This window comes from Mobula birostris, chromosome 17, assembly GCF_030028105.1.
Source record: "Mobula birostris isolate sMobBir1 chromosome 17, sMobBir1.hap1, whole genome shotgun sequence".
Lineage (NCBI taxonomy): Eukaryota > Metazoa > Chordata > Chondrichthyes > Myliobatiformes > Myliobatidae > Mobula > Mobula birostris.
Window position 1 is genome coordinate 19,417,908 of NC_092386.1, and position 27,513 is coordinate 19,445,420.

Genomic DNA, 27,513 nt, shown 5'->3' on the forward strand with positions numbered 1-27,513 from the left:
CCAACTACCTTTTTTTGGTTTTCTCAGATGATATTATGCTTGAATTTGGAGAAAATTAGAAGCAATCTTTATGACTCCTCATTTAAATTTGAACAGACCTGGAGATCTTTTATTCAATATTTTCATTTAATGTAATCTATACCCTTCTTGTTTTTTTTTACTGTTTTTAATGGAGGTCGGGATTGAGGACGTGATTTTAAGTTTTTTAACTCTGTTTGGTTTCAAGTTAGCCCATTGCTTTAGGTTAGTTGCACGGTGGGTTTTTTGGGGTTTTTTTTTCCTTTCTCTATTGATATATATATATAAAAATTAGTATACTATTATGTTACCTTGGTACATTATGTTTAAGTTACATTGTTTGTATTTTTTTTGTATTAATATCTTCTGTAATTTTATTATATTCTAACAGTGTATTAGTGCCTATATGGCTTACCTTTTTGTATACTTATTCAATAAAAAGATTTAAAAAGAAAGAAAGAAATAACTGCAAAAATGTGGCAGTTCTGAATCTGAAGTTTCAGCATTGTTGATAATTGATTAAAATATATAGTCTTCCTTGGTATTGACATTGCAATATTTCATTAGAATATGGAATGAGAAGATAACTATACTCATCAATCAAGATACTTTAACTTCTTTCAAGTCACTGATAGATCTATGGAAAGAATAAGTATCTAGTCTATTTTTGGGGTTTGACGTTGATTTCAAAAAAAAGTCAGTAAAATAAAGTATATTAATTTGATAATGTTTATTTTGTTTCTTCTGGTTGCACATTATCAAGATATGCAATTTGTTAATCCCTGAACGTTGATTTCCAGCAATACGTTTTGAAGTACAGTTTTAAAAGTTATGTTCCAATTTATTTTTTAATAAGTTGCATTTGGTACTGATTTCTATAATTTTAGGTCAGGTGGTTAGTGGATACAGAGTAAGAGATGGAAAATGGACATTAATTGGTCGACAGAGTCCACAGTTACCTCAGGTAGGTTTACTTTCGAATTTGGTCATAGTCTTAAAATAAGGATTGGTGTTTCAATGCTGAGATGAGAAATTTTGGAATTCTCTAACCAAGAGATCTAAGGGTGCTCAATCACAGTTCAAGATCTTGAAGAAAGAGATCAGAAGTTAGTTTTTAGAAATTGAGGGAATAGAGAGTAGAGGATATTGGCACTGAGCGAAACCATTTCCTATGATTTTGCTGAAAGGCAGATTAAGTGTGAGGAGCTTAATGACCTACTTCTGCTTATGTTCATACAGTCTGAACATGCGCAGATAATCTTGGTTGAATGCGACCTCTTGCATTAGCAAAACTCTTCCCTTCATTCTCTTTTTCCTTTTGTCCTTTTAATCACTGAAAATCACAATTGATAAAGTCATGAGCATCTGGGACTGAATAGGGACCGTTTTCTTTCTGTTGTTGGGAAGATTTAAAGGCATCTGTTAGTCTTGCGAGACCATGGATCTGCACCTGGAAAGTCTTCACTCTCCAGGACGCAGGCCTGGGCAAGGTTGTATAGAAGACCAGCAGTTGCCCATGCTGCAAGTCTCCCCTCTCCATGACACCAATGTCATCCAAGGGAAGGGCATTAGGACCCATACAGCTTGGCACCAGTGTCATCACGGAGCAATGTGTGATTAAGTGCCTTGCTCAAGGACACAACACGTTGCCTCGGCTGGGGCTCAAACTAGCTAGTCCAATGCCTTCAGGTCGCTAGTCCAATGCCTTAACCACTTGGCCACGTGCCCAAGTGGGAAGATTTAAGGATTGGAAAATGAGAGGAACAACAGAATAATGTTCAATTAAATTCAGATTATATAGCGTGGAATCAAAAGACTAGATATAGAGAGAAAATGTGTAAAGAAAATTAAGGATTAAGTATAAAGTTTAATTTAGACATCTCTCAATTTCCAATCAAAAGGAATGGGACTCCTCAGTTGCTACCGTTAGTCTCTAGGCCGGAGAGCTTAATTGTTGTTAGAAAGCACGAATTATCGGAAATTTAATTTTCTTTTTAATTGCCAGTACTATTTTTTTGCAACAAGTTTAATTGGCAACTTCCTGTATTTCTCGACAGTTTTGTGAAACTTTTAGGGTTGTTGCTAGACAATATTCATGTTAGTAATGGTGCTGTCATTAACTTCAATTGTTCTTCAGATGTATTTCTTTACTGTCCTTTAAAAACATGGCTATTAAAATTTCCTTGATGGAATTGTTCTGAAATTTCTTGCTGTCTTCTCAGGCTTTTTATCATGTGGAAAACCCAATGGATATTAAATATGGCGACACCATTACAGCCAGATGTGTTTTCACAGGCAAAGGAAGGACAACTGTTACACGGATAGGGTATGACTCAAATTATGAATCACTTAATAGGATGATTAAGATTTTTAAAGCAGGTAGAGAAACCAGTTTTGTTTGGGAGGGAGCAGAAGGATGAAATGAAAAACAAAGAGGATCTGTGATATAGCAGGACGCAATAGAGAAAGTGGATTTATTCATAGACATTTAACTCTTGGGGATGGGGGGGGGGGCGGGGTTGAAATTTCACCATATGCATCCAGAGCGAATAGCAGCTTTGTTCAACTGGGCAACAGAAAGACCAACAGCATTTTTAGCACCTATGGTGAATGCTACGTTCTTGCACTGAAGACACACATCCTGCTTCTTAATCATTGCCAAACAATATGCTACTTTGTTTGGGCATAGCTGAATTCTAATTGCAAGTCTCCTTTTCAGAAATGTACATATTCACTTGCACTCCCGTGTTAAAACAGAAGTCAGAGCCAACATAAAAGCCAAAGGCATCACACGCAAAAAGAGGAAATCTGCAGATGCTGGAAATCCGAGCAATACACAGAAAATGCTGAAGGAACTCGGCACCTATGGAAAAGAGGACAGTTGATGTTTCAGGCCGAAATCCTTCGGCAGGTCTGGAGAAAAAAAGCTGAGGGGTAGATTTGAAAGGTGGGGAGGGGAGAGAAAAGCACAAGGTGTTAGGTATAATCTGAAGGGGGAGGAATGAAGTAAAGAGCTGGGAAATGATTGGTGAAAGAGATACAGGGCTGGAGAAGTGGGAATCTGATAGGAGAGGGCAGAAGGCCATGGAAGAAAGAAAAGTGGGGAGGAGCACCAGAGGGATGTGAGAGAGCGAAAAAGCAGATGAGAAATGGTGAAGGAAGGGGGTGTGGAGGGTATTACTGGAAGTTTGAGAAATCAATGTTCATGCCATCAGGTTGGAGGCTACCCAAACGGAATACGGGGTATTGTTCCTCCAACCTAAGTGTGGCCTCATCATGACATTGGAGGAGGATGGACATATAGGAATGGGAAGTGTAATTAAAATGGGTGGCCTTTGGATGCTTTTTCTGGTGGACAGAGTACAGGCGCTTGGCAAAGCAGGCTCCCAATCTATGTCGAGTCTCACCAATATACAGGAGGTCGCACCGGGAGCACCAGACACAGTATATGACCCCAACAGACTCGAAGGTGAAGTGTCGCCTCACCTGGAAGGACTTTTTAGGGCCCCAGATGGTAGTGAGGGAGGAGGCGTAAGGGCAGGTGTAGTACTTGTTCCGCTTGCGAGCATCAGTGCCAGGAGGGAGATCAGTGGGGTGGGTTGAATGGATAAGGGAGTTGTGTAGGGAACAATCCCTGTAGAAAGCCGAAAGTGGGTGTGGAGTGTCACGTACCCCGTGATGGGTTAAAGAACCAGCAGAAATGGAAAACCCTTTGGAGTCCAGTGTTGCTATTAACTAATAATATTTATTAGTAACTACGCAATACAGTAATATAAATGTAGATAAATCAAACAGATTAGCAATCATTATATATAAGTAAGTGTGGAATATATATATATATGAAAACCAAGCTTCAAGTCTAGGGGTAAATAGATCGTCTTACAATGAAGAGTAAAGTTCAGTTCAATTCGTGGTATTGAGTTGAGTAGTGATGGAGAGAGAGGGAGAGAGTTTAGTCTTCAGGTGAGCTGACGCTGTCGATCTTCCTGTTGTCCTCCGAAATCCTTTAAAAGTCACCGACTGTGACCATAACAAAGGGGACCGTTTTTCTGTGGTAGAGCTATCAACCCAGGCAAGGGTTGCCCACATGGACAACTCCTCACCGGTTAATCCCTTTTCACACTGCAAGAGCCACTGATTGATCCGTCTGATTGATCCTCCAAAAACCCGCTCTTCCTGTGGACACAACAAAGCTCATTCAGTGTCCAAAACATGTGCCTGTGGTCTATCATCTGACCTCCTATTTATCTCACCATACTGCATACCGACTGTCTCTCGAATAACTCCTCCTTCCCTTCTCTGTGTAAGAAATGTACAAGCAGGCAAATGTCCTTGGAGAAAGTACAAACAACCTCCAGAGAAATCATAACCTCGATTGTCCATCAAATAACGCCGCCCTCGGTCACCAAGCTGCTTGGTGCTCTCCCTCTCCAACTCAGCAGAAATCCAAAAGTTAGTCTTCGTGTGTCTCTCTCCCTCTCCCCCCTCCCTCTCCCCCCTCCCTCTCCCCCCTCCCTCTCCCCCCTCCCTCTCCCCCCTCCCTCTCCCCCCTCCCTCTCCCCCCTCCCTCTCCCCCTCCCTCTCCCCCCTCCCTCTCCCCCTCCCCCTCCCTCTCCCCCTCCCCCTCCCTCTCCCCCTCTCCCCCTCTCCCCAGTTGGCAGGGGTAATTCAGGACCCCGTCACAGGAGAGTAAGTTCTGTTTGGTGGTGGGATCCTGTTGAAGGTGGCAGAAATTTTGGAGAATTATGTGCTGGGAGCGGAGGCTGGTGGGGCGGTAGATGAGGACAAGAGGAACCCTATCCCTGGTAGGGTGGCAGGAGGATGGGGTGAGAGAAGATGTGTGTCAAATGGAAGAGATGTGGTTGAGGGCAACATTGACGGTGGAGGAAGGGAAGCCCCTTTCTTTGAAAAAGGAGGACATTTCCTTCATTCTAGAATGAAAAGCCTCATCCTGAGAGCAGATGTGGTGGAGAGAAGGGAATGGCATTGTTACAAGTAACAGGATGGGAAGAGGTATAGTTCAGGTAACTGTGAGAGTCCGTGGGTTTATAATAGACATCAGTGGATAAGCTGTCTCTGGAGATAGAGGCAGTGAGATCCAGAAAGGGGAGGTAAGTGTTGGAAATGGACCAGGTAAATTTGAGGCAGGGTGGAAGTTGGAGGCAAAGAGGATGAAGTTGATGAGTTCAGCATGGGTGCAGGAAAAGTCAAAGAGACGGCATATAACAGAGCAAATATTAGTGGGAAATTAGAGGATTGGGAAGCTTTTAAAAGCAACAGAAGGCAACTAAAAAAGTAATTAAGAAAGTAAAAATAGAATACAAAAGTAAGCTAGCCAATAATATTAAAGAAGCTAACAAAGGTTTCTTTAGATACATAAAGTGTAAACGAGAGACGACAGTGGATATCAGACTGCTAGAAAACAATGCTGGAGAGGTAGTAATGGGGGACAATGAAATGGCGGATGAACTGAGTAAGTATTTTGCCTCAGTCTTCACTGTGGAAGTGCTGGGTGTATGGTAGAAGTTCCAGGTGTCCGTGGTCATGAAGTGTGTGAAGTTACCATAACTAGAGAGAAGGATCTTGGGAACCTGAAAGGGCTGAAGCAAGATAAGTCACCTGGACCAGATGGTGTACACCCCAGAGTTCTGAAAGAGATTGTGGAGGCCATTACTAATGATCTTTCAAGAATCACTAGATTTTGGAATTGTTACTGAAGAATGGAAAATTGCAAATGTCACTCCACTCTTCAAGAAAGGAGAGAGGCAGAAGAAGGGAAATATAGGCCAGTTAGTCTGACCTCAATAGACAGGCTACAGAAGGACTTAGACAGATTAGGAGAATGGGCAAAGAAATGGTAGATGGAATACAATGTAGGGAAGTGTATGGTCTTGCACTTTGTTAGAAGAAATAAAAAGGTTAACTATTTTCTGAATGGAGAAAAAATACAAAACACTGAGGTGCAAAAGGACTTGGGAGTTCTTGTGCAGGATTCTCTAAAGGCTAATTTGCAGGTTGAGTCTGTGGTTAAGAAGGCAAATGCCTTCTTAACATTCATTTTCAAGAGGACTAGTAAAAGCAAGGATGTAATGTTGAAACTTTGTAAAACACTGGCGAGGCTTCCCTTGGAGTATTGTGGGCAGTTTTGGGCTCCTTATCTTAGAAAGGATGTTCTGAAACTGGAAGGGGTTCAAAGGATATTCACGGAAATGATTCCAGGAATGAATGGCTTGTCATATGAAGAGCAGTTGATGACTCTGGGCCTGTATTCACTGAAATTCAAAAGAATGAGGGGTGATGTCACTGAAGCCTATCGAATGCTGAAAGGCCTTGATAGAGTGGATGAGGAGAGGATGTTTCCTATGGTAGGAGAGTCTAAGACTAGAGGACACAGCCTCAGAATAGAGAGGTGTCCTTTTAAAACAGAGATAAGGAGGAATTTCTTTAGCCAGAAAGTGGTGAATCTGTGGAATTCTTTGCTATAGGCAGCTGTGAAGGTCAAGTCTTTATGTATACTTAAGGCAGAGGTTGATAGATTTTTGACTGGTCAGACATGATGGGATACAAGGAAAAGGCAGGAAGCTGGGGCTGAGAAGAAAATTGAATCAGACATGATGAAATGGGGAAGCAGACTCAATGGCCTAATTCTGCTCCTATATCTTATAGTCTTATCAGCTTTAAACATTTGGTGACTTTGATTCCACTTACATCTGAGGAAGAGAGTTTAGAAAAGAAAATCATCTCATCTCTCTCTTAAATGGGTGACCCTCTATTACATAAACAATCATCCCCAGTTCTAGATTCTCCCGCAAGAGCAAGCATCCTCTCCACATTCACTCTATCAAGACTTTTAAGGATTTCGTATGTTTCAAATAAAATCCCTTTCATTGTACTTATTTTTCAGTCCAACCCAAAGATGTGCTGGTTGGTAGGTTAATTATAGAAACATAGAAAACCTACAGCACAATACAGGCCCTTTGGCCCACAGTGCTGTGCTGAACATGTACTTACTTCAGAAATTACCTAGAGTTACCCATAGCCCTCTATTTTTCTAAGCTCCATGTACCTATCCAAGAGCCTCTTAAAAGACCCTATTGTATCCGGCTCCACCGCAATCACCAGCAGCCCATTCCACGCAATCACCACCCTCTGCGTAAAAAAACTTACCCCTGACATCTGCTCTGTACCTACTTCCAAGCACCTTAAAACTATGCCCTCTCAAGTTAGCCATTTCAGCCCTGAGAAAAAGCCTCTGACTATCCACATGATCAATGACTCTCATCATATACACCCTTATCAGGTCACCTCTCATCCTCTGTTGTCCCAAGGAGAAAAGGCCAAGTTCACTCAACCTATTCTCGTAAGGTATGCTCCCCAATCCAGGCAACATCCTTGTAAATTTCCCCTGTACCCTTTCTATAGTTTCCACATCCTTCCAGTAGTGAGGTGACCAGAACTAAGCACAGTACTCCAAGTGGAGTCTGACCAGCTGTAACATTACCTCTTGGCTCTTAAACTCATTCCCACGATTGATGAAGGCCAATGCACCGTATGCCTTCTTAACCACACAGTCAACCTGCGCAGCTGCTTTAAGTGTCCTGTAGACACTGACCCCAAGATCCCTCTGATCCTCCACACTGCCAAGAGTCTTGCAATTAATACTATATTCTGCCATCATATTTGACCTACCAAAATGAACCACCTCACACTTATCTGGGTTGAACTCCATCTGCCACTTCTCAGCCCGGTTTTGCATCCTATCAATGTCCATCTGTAACCTCTAACAGCCCTCCACACTATCCACAACACCTCCAACCTTTGTGTCATCAGCAAATTTACTAACCCACCCCTCCACTTCTTCATCCAGGTCATTTATAAAAATCATGAAGAGAAGGGGTCCCAGAACAGATCCCTGAGGCACACCACTGGTCACCAGCCTCCATGCAGAATATGACCCGTCTACAACCACTCTTTGTGTTCTGTGGGCAAGTCAATTCTGGATCCACAAAGCAAGGTCTCCTTGGATCCCATGCCGCCTTACTTTCTCAATAAGCCTTGCATGGGGGTACCTTATCAAATGCCTTGCTGAAATCCATATACACTACATCTACTGCTCTAACTTCATCATTGTGTTTAGTCACATCCTCAAAAAATTCAATCAGGTTTGTAAGGCATGACCTGCCTTTGACAAAGCCATGCTGACTATTCCTAATCATATTATATCTCTCCAAACGTTCATAAATCCTGCCTCTCAGGATCTTTTCCATCAACTTACCAACCACTGAAGTAAGACACACTGGTCTATAATTTCCTGGGCTCTCTCTACTCCCTTTCTTGAATAAGGAACAACATCTGCAACCCTCCAATCCTCCCAAATCTCTCCTGTCCCCATTGATGATGCAAAGATCATTGCCAGAGGCTCAGCAGTCTCCTCCCTTGCCTCCCACATTAGCCTAGGGTATATCTCATCCAGACCCGGTGACTTACCCAACTTGATGCTTTCCAAAAGCTCCAGTAATCCTCTTTCTTAATGTCTATATGCTCAAGCTTTTCAGTCCGCTGTAAGTCATCCCTACAATCACCAAAGTCCTTTTCCGTAGTGAATACTGAAGCAAAGTATTGATTAAGTACCAACGCTACCTCCTCCAGTTCCATACACACATTTCCACTGTCACACTTGCTTGGTCCTATTCTGTCATGTCTTATCCTCTTGCTCTTCACATACTTGTATAGAGCAAGTCCTGCACAGTATCCCAAGTGTAGGCGGTGATAGGAAAATCAGCCTGTGTTATGACCATGTGGGTACAGAGAAACGTGGAAAAATAACATTCTGAGCTGACATAGTTTTGATAGGCTGAGTGTTCTTGTGTTATTAAGGAATTGTGTTTTTCCCCTGAAATGCAAGCAAGTGTTCACTTTGGAGTATGGTTGAAGCATTCACTATTGGACATCTTTATAAAAGAAGCAAAATTCAATTAGCGTGAGGATGTTCCCCCCGGCAGTACATGGAACACAGGAGCAATGTAGGTCACAGTTTCTGCTGCCTTCTCTGTAAAGAATGCGGAGCAGGCAGGCCATGATTGGAGAACAGTATAGTTGGCTTGGGGCTCCTTGGTTCGGCTGTACAAATATATGGCTCTAAATTTATGACATTTGTTTAGTATAACTTAAGGAAATTATACCTAAATTGCAGGCAACTGTGAAGATTAGGCATCTGCAGTAGGCTGCCAACACAGAAACTGCCAGGAATTAGTCAGTGATTTCCCCCCCTTATATAATGATGATTAATGATTCTTTTACATTAAAATAAACTGCCTCCAGATATTAAAAAAACAGTAATTGGTATACCACTTTATTGAAAAACTGTCATTTCTGTCTCATAGATGAACTAAATAATTTTTAAAAATTCAAAATTTATTTTTAATGTAAAAGATTGTGAAGTTGATTGGCACATGATTAAACCTAAGAATGTCACAGCAGAGTTCTTGGTGGCAGATCAGTTTGACATTGAATTTAATTACTGTTTTCATTCAAAGAGTTCAGCAACTCAACATTTAACAGATGGCCTTAGTACCTTTTTTCTTCCATATTATTTGTATTCTGTTATTCACTGAAGGGCTTCTACCTTCAGCAAATAATATTTATTTAATTTATGACTATCCATTTTATGCCAGAAATAATGAGCAAATGCAGCACTGTAGATTCCGGCTAAAGGTGTGGAGGTGACTGTTTATTTCTTGATAAACTACGTCAATGGTGACTTTCATTCTGGTATCACACTGCATTCACTCATTCACCATGGCAACAATGATGACATGCTACCTGCTTTGAGCAAACAGAAGAGAAAATGTAAGTCAACTCAAATGAAAGGAGCTTAATCTTCAGAGCTATTCAATATCTTCTGTCACAATTATCAGGGTATGAATTTGGGTCAAATATTAGAGTTGTGTGTGGAACTAAATTGTTTAATATCTATGTAAGCAAGCTACACTGGTGACAGGAGCACAAATAAATACCAGGCAATAACATTTAAGCAAATATACTTAATTAAAAAAAAAATTTTAGACAACCAAAATGTAAATGTGTATCGAGGCTGAAAATTAGGAATAAACTAAACCATTCATGGGTCAATCAGTGTCTATGAGAAGATTAGAAGGAGAGAAACTTGCTTTACAAAGCATTCACAATTCCATTATGTCCCATTTCACATTAAAAAATCATGTGTCTTATTGGGGTCAAAATGGAAGGAAGCATCCTCATTTTATTTGAAACACACACAAAATGCTGGAGGAACTCAGCAGGCTAGGCAGCATCAGTGAACAAGAGAATAGTCGACGTTTTGGTCTATTATTCTCGGGATGAAGAGTCTCGGCCCGAAACATCAACTGTACTCTTTTTCATAGATGCTGTCTGACTTGCTGAGTTCCTCCAGCATTTTGTGTGTGTTGCTTGGATTTCTTATTAGTGATTGGACTTATTTTAGTTGTATTCATTTCTCATTTCCCTGGTAGTCTTTTGAGGAAATGAGAATGCAATAGCTCTGATTTTGCAGTTGCTAAGTATCCATTGGTATCTGCTACTAAATAGATTTGCTAGTAAGTGCTGATTTTTTTTATATATTGAGTTGCAGGCAGTGTAACTAGTTAACATTACAGTGATGGAAGAAGACATCTGTGTTTTATAAGCAGAAGAAGTGTCTGTTTTACTCATTAATCAGATTAAAGACTTCAAAAGTCAACAGGAAAAATAGTGTACAGCAAAATAGTGGGTGAAATCAGTATTAAGTTATATTCAAGATGCAATATTACAATTGAATTAAGAAAATGTGTAATGGAAGAGTTCAGAAATGAAAAATAGAATTTTTAAATTCATCAAGATTAAAGGTTAGCTTTATTTGTCAGTCTGGTAATAGGTTGCACAGTAATCCTCTGATAATCTGTTATGCTCATCACTTTGGTGTCTAGCACATTTTCTGGATTTTATTTCTATCATTATTTCAGCACATTTTTGTTTCACTTTACACTGACTACCTAGTGTGTGCCCAATAAATGTAAAGGACATACTAAAAAAAGGGATCCAGTAAGTTTAAAGGAAATGTAGAAACCAAGGTCCCACTGAATTGCTTGGTTAGGTTGCATTTTCTGAGAGCTAAGATAGCAAATCATCAGTGTTTTGTTTATCAGCATTCCCATCAATTCCAGTAGAGGATTTCCTCCACGGGAAGGTGTTACTTCAACAAACTGCCATTTTCAGTGCAAAACTGATTTCGTTTGGTTAGATTAAACTGAAAATGTTGGCCCAAAATGTCTTGGATAATAAGCACATTTTGCTCCTTTACTCACTGGTTTCACAGTTACCTTGAGCGTTTCATCCAACAGCAAGTAGCTCAATAAATCTGACCGTCACATGCTTAGAAAGGCAAATTACTGAAAGACATCTTGAATTATCTCAAACCTCAGAAATCTGTCAGCTGATGAAGCCACAGCCTCATGCTCAACTGGTTGTCAAAGCTGACATGTAATATGAACACTTAAGAACACCAGAGATTCTGCAGATGCTGGAAATCCAGAGTAAGACACACAGAATACTGGAGGAACTCAGCACTGAGCTGCAACATTTAAGGAAAGGAATGAAAAGTCGATGTTTGGGGCCGAGATCCTTCAAGACTTATGAACGGTTCAGCCCAAAACGGCAACTCTTTATTCCTTTCCATAGATGCTACCTGACCTTCTGGGTTCCTCCAGCATTTTATGTGTGTTACTCTGAATGATTGAGACTATCAGTTCAGAAACATTCAAAACTTTTAAAATGAAGCATATCTGATCATCTATGTTGTGCAGGTTCGTACCACTAAACCAGGTTGGTGTGATATTTGAATCAGCTGTTAGGTCTGTTACCCAGCAGTGACTCTCCTGTCTTCTTTCTGGTGGTTCTGAGATCATCTAGTCTTTGATCTCTGTTGCTTTTTAATGGCTAGAATGAGAGAAGGAAATGGTGTTGCTGAATCCTTTTCTTCATACCATACATTGGGAAATCAAAAGGAATTATCCTGTTAAAAATAATCACCACCATAGCTTTAATTTTAGGTGCTCTGGTATTTGGCGAAACTTAGTTGAGTGTAATAAAAATGCAATTATTTTGGTTTTATTTACAGAAGTACTTCCAAAGATGAGATGTGCAATATGTATATCATGTATTACATGGATGCTAAACATGCCAACCCATATATGTATTGTATGCAAGATGGCAGTCCTGAATTGTTCAAGCATATTCCTCCAGAAGCAAATATTCCCATTCCATATAACCCAAATATGGTTATGCAAGGACATCATACAGGTAATTGGATTTTATTAAGTGTTGCGCACGTTTGGATCTGAGCCATGTTGCAGATACTTCGTGATATAGAAACAGCCATACGAGGGGTGATTGATAAGTTCGTAGCCTAAGGCAGAAGGAGTCAATTTTAGAAAACCTAGCACATTTATTTTTCAACATAGTCCCCTCCTACATTTCCACATTTAGTCCAGCGGTCGTGGAGCATACGGATCCCTTCTTTGTAGAAGTGGTCCACAGCAGGGGTGATTGGTAAGTTTGTGGCCTAAGGTAGAAGGAGATGAGTTATTAACTTCAAACTTTCTGCATTATCACTCAAAGAGTTGAACTGCACGTGCATGTAACGAGAGTGTCTTGGACCTCCAGGTGGTCCACAGCAGGGGTGATTGATAAGTTATATAGCTCGCGTTACATGCATGTGCAGATCAACTCTAAGTGAAAATGCAGAAAGTTAGAAGTTAATAACTCATCTCCTTCTACTTTAGGCCACAAACTTATCAATCACTCCTGCTGTGGACCACTTCTGGAGGTCTAAGATGCCGACTTCTACAAAGAAGGGATCCGTATGAGTGTGTAAATGTAGGAAAAATAAATGTGCTAGGTTTTCTAAAATTGACTCCTTCTACCTTAGGCCACGAACTTATCAATCACCCTTCGTATTATTCATGAACAGTTCTCGTGTAATGTTTCACAGATCAGAAAGAATGAATTATTTGCATAAGAAAACTGCCAATATCAAAGAGTGAATGGTTCTAATGTCTGTAATTTATGAATTCTGTGACCCTGAAACAATCAGGGATGCTTCTGACAAGCTTGAAAGAACTTGATTTCATTCCTTTAGGAAAATGCTATGGCGGTTGTAAATCTGTAGATGAGCTTCGATGCCTTGGTTATTTCTGACAGTTATATCTGTCAGTTGTTACGACTGAAACGATTGCTGAATTGTATTAATGGGGACAAAGAGAAAAGTGCTGGTTTGAGGTGGGGAAGATGAGAGAGGAAAGATCACTTTGTTTGTCTAATCACAAAGAAGAAAATATCTGCAGTCCAAGCAACACACTCAAAATGCTGGAGGAACTCAGCAGGCCAGGCAGCATCTATGGAAAAGAGTACAGTCGACATTTCAGATTGAGACCCTTCAGCAGGACTGGAAAAAAAGATGAGAAGTCAGAGTAAGAAAGTAGGGGGAGGGAAGGCTGAACCACAAGGTGATAGGTGAAACCGGGAGGGGGAGCTGATAAGTAAAAGAGCTGGGAAATTGATTGGTGGAAGCGATACAGGGCTGGAGAAGGGGAAATCTGATAGGAGAGGACAGAAGGCCATGGAAGAAAGAAAAGGAGGAGGAGCACCCGAGGGAGGTTTTCGGCAGATAAGGTGAGAGATGGAATTGGGAATGGAGGCTGGTGAAGGAGAGATGGTGGGGTATCACCAGAAGTTCAAGAAATCAATATTCATGCTATCATGTTGGATGCTAGTCAGATGGAATATAAGGTGTTGCTCCTCCAACTTGAATATGGCTTCATTGCAATAGTAGAGGAGGCCGTGGACTGACATGTTGGAATGGGAAGTGGAATTAAAATGGGTGGCCACTGGGAGATCCCACTTTTTCTGGTGGACGGAGCATAGATGTTCGACTGAGTGGTCTCCCAGTCTGCATTGGGTCTCACCAGTATCCAGGAGGCCACACAAGGAGTGCCGGATTCAGTAGATGACCCCAGCAGACTCACAGCTGAAGTATCGCCTCACCCCTGAATGGTAGTGAGAAAGGAGGTGTAGGGGCAAGTGTAGCACTTGTTCCATTTGCAAGGATAAGTGCCAGGAGTGAGATAAGTGGAGAGGGACAAATGGACAAGTGAGTCGTGTAGGGAGCGATATCTGCGGAAAGCAGAAAGTTGGGTGGAGGGAAAAATGTACTTGGTGGTGGAATCCCACTAGAGATGGCCATCCATTTTCCTTCCACTTCCTATTCTCATTCTGACATGTCAGTCCATGGCCTCCTTAGCTGCCACGATGAGGGCACACTCAGGTTGGAGGAACAACACCTTGTATTCCGTCTGGATGGCTTCCAACCTGACGGCATGAACATCGAATTCTTAAAACATCTGGTGATGGATGCCCTCCACCCCCAACTCTCCTTTACCATTCCCTATTCCTATTTCCATCTCTCATCTTATCTCCTAACTGCCCATCACCTCCCTCTGGTGCTCTTCCCCCTTTCTTCCATGGCCTTCTGTCCTCTCCTATCAGATTCCCCCTTCTCCAGCCCTGTATCTCTTTCACCAATCAACTTTCCAGCTCTTGACTTCACCTTATTCCCCCCGCCCGCCTCCCCCGGTTTCACCTATCACCTTGTGTTTCTACCTCCCTTCCCCCCACTTTCTTACTCTGACTTCTCATCATTTTCCCCCCTTCCTGTTGAGGGTCTCAGCCTGAAATGTCGACTGTACTCTTTTTCATGAATGCTACCTGGTCTGCTGAGTTCCTCCATCACTTTGTGTATGTTCACTTTAGTTGTCTGTTTATTGGGAATTAAACCATTTGGATATATGGGGGAAACTTTCCACTTCAGGGAATACCCTGAATGGCTACATAGCTGTCCCCTCATATTCTAAGCTAGATGGTGCTGCCATGTAGATTGTGGTATTTGCAGCCATCAATATGTGGTGACTATGAAAATCTTTGAAATCATTGGTCTACATGAAAAATTAACTCATTCACTTTTCTCCAGCCCCACTTCAAAAAAGTTTATGAATTTAACCTTGTTTCTCCCCCCCCCCCATTGAAGTTTTGCTTATTTCTTTGTTCTTTCCTTGCAATTATTGATCGGAGCCAAAACTCTCAATGAAAACCCTATGGATTTAGCTGCCATGTCAAGGTTAGGTTATGTGCATTGTACTTATAACCACCAACTGTCCCTCCCATATGAGATCGACGCATTTCTTCAGAGTTATAATTCTGATTCCCTTCTCACTATGACATGTCGATCTATGGCCTTCTCAGGATGGAGGAGCAGCAACTTCCATTCCTTCTGAGTAGCCTCCAACCTGATGACATGAATATCTATTTATCTTCCTGGTTTAAAAAAAATCCCTTCCCCTTCCCTATTCTGTTCCCCACTCTGGCCTCTTACCTCTCCTCACTTGCCTGTCACTTTCCCCTGAGTCCTCACCCCTTTCTCCAATGGTCCTCACTCCTCTCCTACCAGATTCCTCCTTCCCTAGCCCTTTACCTTTCCAACCCACCTGTCTTCACCCATCACTTTCTAGCTAGATTCCTTCCCCTCCCCGCCCAACAATTATTCAAGCATCTTCCCCCTTCCTTTCCAGTCCCGACAAAGGCTCTCAGCCTGAAACGTCGACTGTTTATTTATTTCCATAGATGCTGCCTAACCTGCTGAGTTCCTCCAGCATTTTGTGTGTGTTGCTTTCCCCAGAGCTGCTGAATATAGGCACTTGGATTATGTTTTGTGCTAAAATTTTTCATGATTCGTAAAGAAGCCAAAATTTTGTTCATACTTATTTATACAGCTCATGAGTCATGTGTAATAAATCAGATCGAAAAAGCAAAAAAAAAATTCCTGCCATGTCCCATCCCTGCCAAATATCAAAAATGCAGCAGAATGTTTCAGAAATTAACAATTTCCCTTCACTTATTCGAAACCTTTCCACAGCTTATTTGAATGGTTAGGATACAGGGCAGTATGATATTCTTTGGTTTGATTTCAGCCCATTATGTTAACTGCTTTAGCTAATTTCAGTGTCTTTAATGCTTTTAAAATATTTGCCAAGCCTATTTCTAGTGATAATGCAGACAGCTCTGATTTGTTTGGGGATGTTTTGTTATTTGAGCATGAATGAAAACAAAAGACAGTCATTTTGAAATGTATTTCTCATTACTGCGACCATTAGATGAACACCAGACAAATAATAATGAACTCCAGCAACTCAAAAGAGAGGAAGAAGTGGTTCTTGATCAGGGTATGTACAACTATGTATTTTCTGTTAAATATTAGGTATTGGTATTGGTTTATTATTGTCACATGTACCAAGATATTTATTTTGCTTGTCTTGCAAACTGTTAAAACAGATCAAACCTTCACACAGTGTGTTGAGCTAGAATGAGGTACAGTAAAACAAAAGTAATGGAAAGTATCGAAGCTACTGAAGAAGTTCAGTGCAGATAAGTGGTAAATAAGATGACAACAAGAAAGACTGTGATGCAGAATCCGGAGTCTGACAGCAGTGGGACAGAAGCTGTCCTGGAGCCTGGTGGTACGTGCTCTCAGGTGTTTGTATTCTCTGCCCAATAGGAAAGGGGAGAAGAGAGCACGTCCAGGGCGGGTGTGGTCTTTGATAAAGCCGGCTGCTTTACTAAGAGAGGGAGAAGTCTAAACTGAGTCCATAAATGGGAGGTTGGTTCCGGTGATGTGCTGAGCTGTGTCCACAACTCTGCAGTTTCTTGAGGTCACGTGCCGAGCAGTTGCCGTACCAAGCTGGACAGAATGTTTTCTATGGGTCATTTTTTTGGTATGCATTGGTTTGGAAATCAGCAGGTCAATTATCAACATTGTTTGTATATAGAGTTATAATGGAGCATAGCAATGTGTGGTATGTTAAAGTGATTGCATGTGGTTTTTCTCCGTGATGAGTGAACAATACCAGCTTGTATGCCTGCACTCACGCAGACTTTCTCAGGGATTTTGCAGAAGGAAGTGACTGAAAATCAAGTTATAACAACATGCCATTTTCTATAAATAGCATCTAGACCGATGTGGATAGAACTACTGTGTAATTCCCTCCTTAATCACACTCCAAGAATTGCTGATCTCTGAACCAAGAAGTAATGCTTAGATCTTAAATGTCAAATAGGTACAGAAAGCTAAATAGTGGGTTTGATTGAGAAGCATAAGAAATGGGGGAAAAAAATTAATTAATCCAGGAGTTCTCCTTAGGCAGTCTTTCAGAATCAAACATCACGTACTCTAATATGGTGCTTCTGAGGTGGCAAATGAGTCCACTATGGAGGTAGCAGACTCTTTCAGTGATTGGGCAAGGGGTGACTGACTTGGCTGATCTGTGAGCTGATGCACTGCTGCACACCATGAGCGGCGTTTGGGTGCAACTGGTGTATGGAATCGAGGTTCTCAGTAGCATCCTGGATGTCTCTTCCCCATCCTGTCTTTGGCCAGATGTCCTCAGGAGTTGGAAAGTCAGTTGGGAGGGGGGAGAATTGTTGCAATTCTTAGAGAAGATGTACTCAAAGCCTTATTTATCTAACAGCTCGTCACCTTTTCCCATGCAAGTGCTTGAACAAAAGTGTCTGTTTCAAGAACCTGGTGTCGGGGGTGGGACTGAGGGCATCTGCCCAATATTGCCTAAAGTGTAACTGTAGAGTTACAGCAAGTACAGAGAATGTTTGCTTTGAATCTGTAACTGATGCTGATTTGCTTTCAGTGAATTTGAAGTATTTTGCAAAAGCAACATTAGAGGTAGTTAGAGGCAGTTTGAGATGCCTGCTGTAATCAACCCAGGCTTAAATGAGAGCAGGGGGTGTTGCTGCCTGATAAATTACGTTTCGAGCCAGGTCCGAGTTATTCATGTTTCAGTGCCCTTGCCCCCAATCAAGGGCTACATGGGCACATTGAAAGCTGTGATGACTTTAGTTGTGAATGTTTGCTGTTACGTACCCCGTAACTGGGTTGCCAAACCAGCAGAAATAGATCACTCAGTTGGAGTCTGGATTACTAGAACTAAGAAAGTTTTATTAAAGAAACAAGTAACACAGTACTCTAACCAAAAGAATAATGAAAGAAACAGTTCAGCAATGATAAACATACATGTACACAGAATTAAGATAACAGGATCAATCAAGCTCTACCATTGTCTAGGGGTAAATGACCAGTTTCAAAGTGACGCAAGGTTCAGTTCAAGTTAGTTCAGTTCAGTTCGCAGTAATCGCTGCCGTGGCGATGGACAGTGGTGGGGAAGGAGAGAGAGAGAGCAAAACGAATGAATATTCAAGGCTTCCACACAGACCTTCGCAGTCAGTTTTCGGGCGAGTCCTTTGTGATGTCATCTGAGGTCACCAACCGTGACCCCTCCATTTCCAGATACGATCGTTTCTCTGCGGTGAACCCAGCACCCAGGCAAGGGTGGACACACACCAGGTTCCCGCCGATCGTGCCTTTCCACCCTAAGCGTCTATGGCTTGATCCTACGATCAGCCGTCCAAGAACTTCCCACCGACTTGTGAGAGATGCACCGCTTCCAGGGTCTCGTTACCTCGGGTGTCGTGTGTGTCTTGCCTTAGCGAACCTGTCCCTTTTTATCCCCCTGCTGGGGTATCGCCTGTCCATCACTTCAAACAGTTCAGGGTTCAAAGGGGGAGCCGCTCTAGACAGCTCTCTCTCTCCCGTCCCTTCATTAACATCTCCAAATGCTGCCCCATTGTTTTCCTTATCTCTCTCTCTCCTGAAGACAGGTGGCAGACCAACAGCTGATCCCATTGGTGCCAGCACAGGACAGCTACATCTTAATCTATGTGTATTCTCGGCACATTGCCTTCACTGACAGGTGGCACCTGGGATGTGGGAAGTGGTCCATGTTTCCTGGGATCTCACAGTTGTGACAAGAATACGCATAGATAAGATGTTAGCTGTCCTGTGTGATCAACAGTTGGTCTGCCACCTGTCTTCAAGAGAGAGACAAGGAACACAATGAAACAGCATCTGGAGATGTGTAATGAAGGGACAGGAGAGAGAGAGCTGTCTGGAGCGGCTCCCCCTTTGAACCCTGAACTGTTTGAAGTGATGGACAGGCGATACCCCAGCAGGGGGATAAAAAGGGACAGGTTCGCTAAGGTGAGACACACGACACCCGAGATAACGAGACCCTGGAAGCAGTGCGCCTCTCAGGAGTCGGTGGGAAGTACCGGACAATGCACAGGGTGGAAAGGTACGATCAGCGGGAACCCAGTGTGTGTCCGCCCTTGCTTGGGTGCCGAGTTCACTGCAGAGGATCGACCGCATCTGGAGGAGGGGTCACAGTCGGTGACCTCAGGTGACATCACCAAGGACCTGCCCAAAAGCTGCTTGTGAGCAATTATCGCCGGTCTGTGAGTGGAAGCCGTTCTGAATGATCAGTCGTTCCTGTTCTCTCTCTCTCTCTCTCTCTCTCTCTCTCTCTCTCTCTCTCTCTCTCTCTCTCTCTCCCCCCACGTTGTCCATCGCCATGGCAACGATTACTGCGAACTGAACTACTAAATTGGACTGAACTTTGTGTCACTTTGAAATTGGTCATTTATCCCTAGACAACGATAGAGTTTGATTGATGCTGTTATCTTAATTCTGTGCACACGTGTGGTTATCATGGCTGAACTGTTGCATTTATTATCCTTTCGATTACTGTGTTGCTTGTTTCTTTAATTAAACTTTCTTAGTTCTAGTAATCCAGACTCCAACTGAGTGATCCATTTCTGCTGGTTTGGCAACCCAGTTACGGGGTACGTAACACAGTGAACTTTGATTGTTAAACAATAGTTTGGTGCAGCAAGGAAAGGGAGGGGTCAGGTTGGGTGAGGAAGCTCCTCAATTTTTGCAGGAGCATGCCATCCCAGAATACCAGGTGAATGCCAGCAGTGCTATTGATGTGTAGGAATGCAATAGAACAGGACTGAAAGCATTGACGATGAATGTAAAGAATGAAAGGGATTGCACAGTTTATTCTTGGAATTTTTGTTTGTTTCAAATAACGTTTATGTTGATGAAAAGACAAAAGGGCAGCTTGGTTGAGGATGATATTGGGTACACCTCTCCCAACCCCCTCTGTCTAGGGAGCTGTTCATTGTGATCTATCAAAAATGTTCGAAGTTAAATACCCCAGAGAAAGTGGAAAATGGCTTGGGCGATTGCCACAGAGAAGTAGGTCACTGTGGGACACACCTACGCCGAGTACCTATCCACTCCACCCAATCTTTGTTACATTGCTCGCCGCTCTGAAGCAGATTCCGTAGTTCCTTCAGGTAGTCAAACCTGACATTCAAGGGGATGGTGGACGGTACAGGCCATTTGCTGAGGTTTTTAGTTTTTCTCTTCCTGCTGTTGGCTCTGACTTCTGATGCCAACTCAGGTTGGTGACAGATGCTGATCATTTGCAAACTGAACACACTGCCTGACGTCATCATCCCTCTTATACTGCGTCCTTCTTGATAGAATTGGCAAAGGGTACCACACAACACAAAAACAGGACAGGAAAGTAGACAACTCTGACTTACAAACGCATATTATCTGTTTCCCACAGATTGTTTTTTGACAGCACTACCGATATCTGTTGAGCAGGTCGATGCAATTGTTGATTCCCTCCTCGTGGCCCACTTTGAAGAGCCCAAATGTCATGCACCTGTGTGATATCCTATCAAAGTCCTTCTGGTCCAAGCTGACCTGACAAGTGTTCACCCTTCTTCTTGTACGTAGGCAATGGTATCCCTGAGTAATAAAGAGGTTAGCGATTTCTCTAGTGGGTATAACACTGATTTGGTCTAGGTAGACCACTTGTCCTGGAACAAACCAGATCCAATTGGTGATGATTCAACAGTGCATTCAACAGTGATATGGGTCTCCAGTTCCAGATTTCTGTCTTCTCCCATTCTGCTGGTAGATTAGGGTAATGATACCCTTCCATATGGATTCTAGCATGTTTCAAGCCAGAAGCATAGCATGGTGCACTTCCAAAAAGTCTATGCCCATCCAGTCCCAATGAGCCAAGTACAATTCAGCTCATAAGCAATAGCTTCCATGAGATCCATTCAACTGGAAGGCATAAATGGAGCCCATCATCTCCTTCAGAGAAGTGGCTGATCCAACTCATTGTTGTCTAAGCCCACTTTAATAGAGGACAAGAAATTCTGGGAGGGAGAGCTGGCCGTGGGTTTTCTAACAGGTTGCGATGCACAAGTCCCCAGACAACAAGGAGAAAGGCATACCCAGCATCACTCTTATCCTGGTGGCCACCTTTGTCGGTGGCTGCATCATGCTGTGAATAGAACCAACATATATAGGCACCAAGTCTCACTATGTGCTGCAATTCAATACATCTCCAGTGACTGCACAACCTGGGCCTGGGATCCTTGCCATGCAATGTCTAAGTGAATTTGATATTACCATGCAAATTGTTCTTTGTGGAAAAAGTTCTTTCAGAGGAAAAAAAAGACATTTTGGACCACAAGTCTATCAGACAGCAGTCAACATGGAATGGCATCCAGGTACTGTGGGAGAGGGACACGATGGATCCTGTGGGATGGTTGTCTGGGAAGAGTGTCAAAACCATCTGGCAGAATGCCTCATCGACAGAGTGTACTAATAAGTACTGAGCCCACGCTTGGCTAGCGGTGAGCACGGCCCTCCCTGTCAGATCTTTTCTGCTTCGGGACCTGATAATGGGTCTCAGCCTGAAACATTGACTATTTCCCTCCATAGATCCTACCTGACATGAATTCCTCCAGAATTTATTATCAAATAAATTTATTATCAAAGTACATACAAGTCATCGTATAGCACCTTGAGACTCATTTTCTTTCAGGTGTTCACAGTAGATACAAAGAAACAGGGCAGAATTGATGAAGGACTGCACGCAAACAACCAAATTGCAAAAGACAGCAATTGTGCAAGTACAAAAAGAAAAAAAATTAATAAATATTGAGAATATGGGTTGTAGCGTGCTCAATGGTGGGAAGGGCTTCACCTGTGAAGGATGGGCTGTATCCACTACTTTTTATAGGCTTTTCCATTCAAAGGTTCAAATGTGAAACACTGATTTTTTTTTTTTTGGTCATGTTTAATTCAAACCTACCATGGTAGTGCAGTGTTTGATCAGTAAGCCAAGATACTAATCTCTGACAGCGATGGACTAGCACTGCCAAGATTTTCTCCTTTTAATCAACTGCTTAGTCACCAGAATTTGCTTTAATTGTCAGGTTAATCTTACAGCTATATGACCATCCTGTTATAAAGGGCAAACGTGATTCTAGCACACAAAATTTTCTTTCTTTTTTCGTTTCTGCTCTGCTCACTGCAGTATTAAATGATGCATTTTCACCTACTGTTGCCATGCCTCATTCCTCAAAACTGTTGCTGCTTCTGTGTTTTCTCAATAAATAATCCATCAGGCAGCAACCAAGTGATTCAGTAGTGTTCAAATAAAATAAATTGTGCGACTTTAAAATAATGTTTATGCTCTATAAATTTAAATAATCACCAAGCAATTCCTTGCCGTTAATAATGGAATATTACAAGTTGTATTCACCTAACAGTATAGCTATTAATAATGTATAAAGGTAATGTACAAATGTACATTTGGGGTGCTGCTGACTTCAGAGAGAACAATTAATCGGTATTTCACTGAAACATGGAGAAAATGAGCAATATCCCAAGTGGCGAGTTTCAAGCGAACCTTGTGCTATCCTGAGCAACACACGAAATGCTGGAGGAACTCAGCAGTTCAGTCGGCATCTATGCAGGGGAATAAACAGTCGATATTTTGGGCTGAGACCCTTTATCAGGCCTCTATCCTAGAGCTATCCTACGCTGCCTTGTGCTATCCTGGAGCTTTGTTGCTGGCATATCAGTAAAACCATTGTATTCAGTGAAAGTCATAGACTTAATACAGCACAGACATGGGCCCTTCAGCCCAGGTCATCCTTGCCGACCAAGATGGCTTCTGGATTTAGTCCCATTTGTCTGCAATTTGCCCATATCCCAATAAACATTTCCTATCCAAGAACCCACCTTTCTTTCAGACGTTGCAAGTGTACTCTCCTCAACCACATCCTCTGCCAGGTTCTAGTTTTGATAGGGAGAATATAACTACATTTATGAATATCCTTGCTGCACCCGGTTTCTTGTCTCGGAGGCTGATGTCAGGCTGTCTTTCAGGAGGGTGAACCCTTGTAAGGTGGCAGGCGTCGATGGAGTACCAGGTAAGGCAACCGACTGGCGGGTGTATTCTAGGACATTTTCAACCTCTCAGTGCTACGGGTGGAAGTTCCCACCTGCTTCAAAAGGGCAACTATTATACCTGTGCCCAAGGAGAGTAGTGTGAGCTGCCTTAATGACTATCGTCCAGTAGCACTCACACCTACTGCTTTGAGAGGTTGGTCATGGCTAGAATTAATTCCTGCCTCAGCAAGGACCTGGGCCCACTGCAATTTGCCTGTCATCACAATAGGTCCATGGCAAATGGGATCTCAATGGCTCTTCACCCGGCCTTAGATCACCAGGACAATACAAACACCCATGTCAGGATGCTGTTTATTGACTATTGCTCAGTGTTTAACACCATCATTCTCACAGTCCTGATCAATAAACTACAGAACCTGGGTCTCTGTATCTCCTTCTGCAATTGGATCCTCAACTTCCTAACTGGAAGACCACAATTTGTATGGATTGGTATTAATAAATCCTCCCCTTTGCTGACGATCAACACTGGTGCACCTCAGGGATGTATGCTTAGCCCACTGCTCTACTCTCTCTTCATCCATGACTGTGTGGCTAGGCATAGCTTGAATGCCATCTATAAATTTGCTGATGAAACAAACATTGTTAGCAGAATCTCAGATGGTGATGAGAGGGCAGACAGGAGTGAGATTTCCTAGCTAGTTGAGTGGTGTCACAGCAACAACCCTGCACTCAACGTCAGTACAACAATGAGCTGATTGTGGACTTCAGGAAGAGTAGGACGAGGGTTCATGAACCGAACCTCATTGAAGGATCAGAAGTGGAGAGAGTGAGCAATTTCAAGTTCCTGAGTGTCAAGATCTCTGAAGATCCAACCTGGTCCCAACATATAAATGCAGCTATAAAGAAGGCAAAACCTGCCCCTCTGCTCCCCTTGAAATGTTTCTCCCTCACCTTAAATCTTTGCCCCCTAGTATTAAAGACTGACTTGACCCAAGAAAAAAAGTGTGGCCATCCTGCACCCTCTCGAGCTGATTCACACCCATCCTCTAGTACGGTGACCGGACAAGCACGTAATGTTATAAGTGCAGTCTCAACAATGCCTTATACTGCAGTTGCTTAGCACCCCGACTTTTCTACTCCGTGCACAGTTCAATGAAGGCGAGCGTGCCATGCGCCACCTTCACTATCTTGTCTATCTGCGTCATCCCTTTTCGGACCCTATGCACTTGCACTCCTCTTGTCTCTATCCTACAGTGCTCCGGAGACTGCCAATACCACCACAGGATAGATTGTAGGATTTCAAGGGAGTTAGCGGAAATGTGGGAAGGATAGGTTACAGGAAAAACGAGGGGTGAATATGATTATTCTGGGAGCCACCACTGACTCAATACATCAAAATTGCCTCTTCCTACCTTGTAGGGAACAATTTAAGTTTGGCCAGTGAGGCTTCAGACTCTGCCCCTGACTGACTGGAATTTGCTCGTTCTTTCTATGACTATGTGGTTTGCTTCCTATTACTCCGATTTTCCTCACACATCACGAAGTGTTGTGGGTTCATAGGTTAGTGGATCACCTTAAAGTTCCCTAGTTTATGGATAAGTATTAGAATCTGGGGAGAGAGAAATTTGATGGGAACTTGGGGGAAGAGGAAAATAGGGTAATATATTTAATCTGAGCTGGTATAGACTCAGTGGGGCAAACATGTCAGAAAGGAATTGTGGAAAGTAAGAGGCTGCTGGGCAAAACAAAATTGTATAGGATTATTTGAATTGATGGATTGAAAATGTTGATGTAAGGACACCTAGGTCCTCTTGTACATCCACCATTATATTTTGTATCTTATTGCAAGAGATTTTGGGTAGAGGAACAAAGAATGTTTCACTGTAATTATTAAGAGCCGTAGTGAGACCATAGTATTGTATACAACTAGAGTATTGTGTGCAGTTTTAGTCTCATACTATTTGTAATGTGACTGGAAAGGATATTGAGTTTAAAAGGAGACATAGGATAAGACATTTATGACTAAGCTGGAGAAAAACTTCCTCACTAACAGAGTTGTAAACCTTTGGAATGCTGTAACCACTGAAGGCAGTGGAGGCCAGACCACGGGCGGACCGAATTCCACTGAAGTTGGTGATGAGAGAGCAAAATATGGTATTGGGAGAGGTTCATCACAATCATACTGAATGATGGAACAGGCTCAAATGGGCTACTACTGCTCCTGATTGCATTTTAAAATTCTCTGCATTGTTTTCACATTGCTGTCATGGTCTTTCCTCCTTTTTTTTTTATTACTGTCAGCTCCTTAAACCTTACAACGCCATAAGGGGTTCTTCCAATTCTGGCTAGTTAAGCTACCACAATTTTAATTGCTTCACCGTTCTTGACCAAGTAGGCATTGATCTTCGTTTTGAGATTCCTTCCCTATACCTTGCTACCACTGTTTACTCTTTTAAACTGTTGCTTAAGACTTGCCACTTTGACCAAGCTTTTGAAAATTTATCTTAATGCCTCATGCTTCTATGTCAAATTTTTGTGTGACTGTGCCTCTGTGAGCCTCTATGGCACATGAAAAAGCATTGTTTCAGTTTAAAATAATCCTGTAAGAGTGCATTATGGGGACTTAGCACCCCTGAGTATTTTATTTCTTTAAGTTCTTGGAGCTAAAATCTTGAAATGTAGTACTCTGGGTAATGTGCCAGATGGCACCAATTTTTTTGGAAAACTTCTAAACTGCAGTCAGTCTGTAAACAGAAGGATGCTAAAATATTTACGTGCTATTAAAAATGCAGTCTTATTTTTTAAACTTAATTTCTCTGCCTCGAAGTGGAAAAGTTCTGAAGGTTTGGGAATAGTAATTTAAAGAAGTGACAAAAAATCCTTAGTAAATTAAATTCTACTGTTCTGTGAGATCACTTCTGCGGAGATTTTTCTATTACAGTAGATTTTAGAGGAATGGTGGAACCAGAATTGATGTGAAGGAAAGGGGATAAGTATTTGAAAAATATATTTACAAAGGCAGGGGAGTGAAATGTAATGTGGAGAGCTGGGACAGGAACATTCAGCCATTAGGATCCAGGTTTAGTGTGATATTAAAATCTTGTCTTTTCCATAATGTTGTAAAAACAGCTAAGTGTGCAGAATTGTTTGTCAGCAACACTCTGGGCACAATTATCAATGAAGTACCTTCCTTATTGAAATAAAGGAGTTGTTGAATGATTATTATTCAAGGCATTTGGTCTGGAGTGGCTATCATTTTGTTCTCTTTCATACTGGAATACTGAAGAACAATAAACAATCTTCAATTTTCAATTTCTGATTGATTTGGTCAATGCTGCTTGAATATATCATTGTACAAACGTTTATATACTAGAGTTACATAGAGCAAAGATTATAGAAAAATGTGCCATATTTTAGGCATTACACAAATCTAAATTTTGTATTGAAGGAATTTTTTAACAACAATATGCAGATATGCTTCCCTGTATTGCAGAGGATTTGCAGGGTTAAGGAAATGACTGAATAATGAACAGTTGTATCACATCTATTTCACATCCAGTATTTGAATGTGAGAAAAGTATTTTGCGGTTCCACAAGGAAAAAGGGAATGGGTGATCAGAGGCAAGAAAGATAGAAGATTTGGAATTATCCTGGCCTTTCCTATGCTTATTCTCTGGTGTTTAGAGGACTAGTTGGCAAGTAGGCAAGGCATTACTGAAATGGCAATTATTGTCAGTAATCAGTAACTATGTTGTATGGAAAGTCATTTATATACCCAAGTGTAATCAATATAAAGTCACTATAATTTATTTAAAAGTCTTTCTGTATTTGGAGTGTGATACTCTTTTTAGAAAAATATGTATCTCCACCTCGTCTGAGTCAATGCATTTGTTCTTCACCTGCAGTCATCACACTCAATCCACATCCTTATGACCTCTAGATTCTATTATTCTAATTCTGTTGTAGGCAGCCTCTGGCATGGCAATACTCCTCCAATCTCAGCCTCTTCTGTATCCCCAGTGTTGTTCACTCTGTCACTGGTGCCAGTAATTCTGCTGCTTAAGCCCAAAGCGATCTGAAGTTTTCTCCTTAACCATCGGTTTATGATGCTCCTTAAAACTTATTCTGACTGTCATCTCTCTTTGGGTTTGCTCCCATGAAGTATTTTACCTTGTTAAACATACAGCACAACTACAATTCATCATTGTCTG

General features: G+C 41.9%; 1 protein-coding gene across 5 annotated transcripts in view; it reads left to right on the forward strand.

Moving 5' to 3' along the window:
- pam (peptidylglycine alpha-amidating monooxygenase) overlaps positions 1–27,513 on the forward strand; it is a 187,030-nt gene that overhangs the window by 101,346 nt on the left and 58,171 nt on the right. For all 5 annotated transcript variants that reach the window (XM_072281334.1, XM_072281329.1, XM_072281333.1 and 2 more), the window contains exons 11-14: positions 906–982; positions 2,241–2,344; positions 12,173–12,354; positions 16,260–16,328. In XM_072281334.1, coding sequence (XP_072137435.1) covers positions 906–982; positions 2,241–2,344; positions 12,173–12,354; positions 16,260–16,328 — 432 coding nt within the window. The remainder of the gene's footprint in view (positions 1–905; positions 983–2,240; positions 2,345–12,172; positions 12,355–16,259; positions 16,329–27,513) is intronic.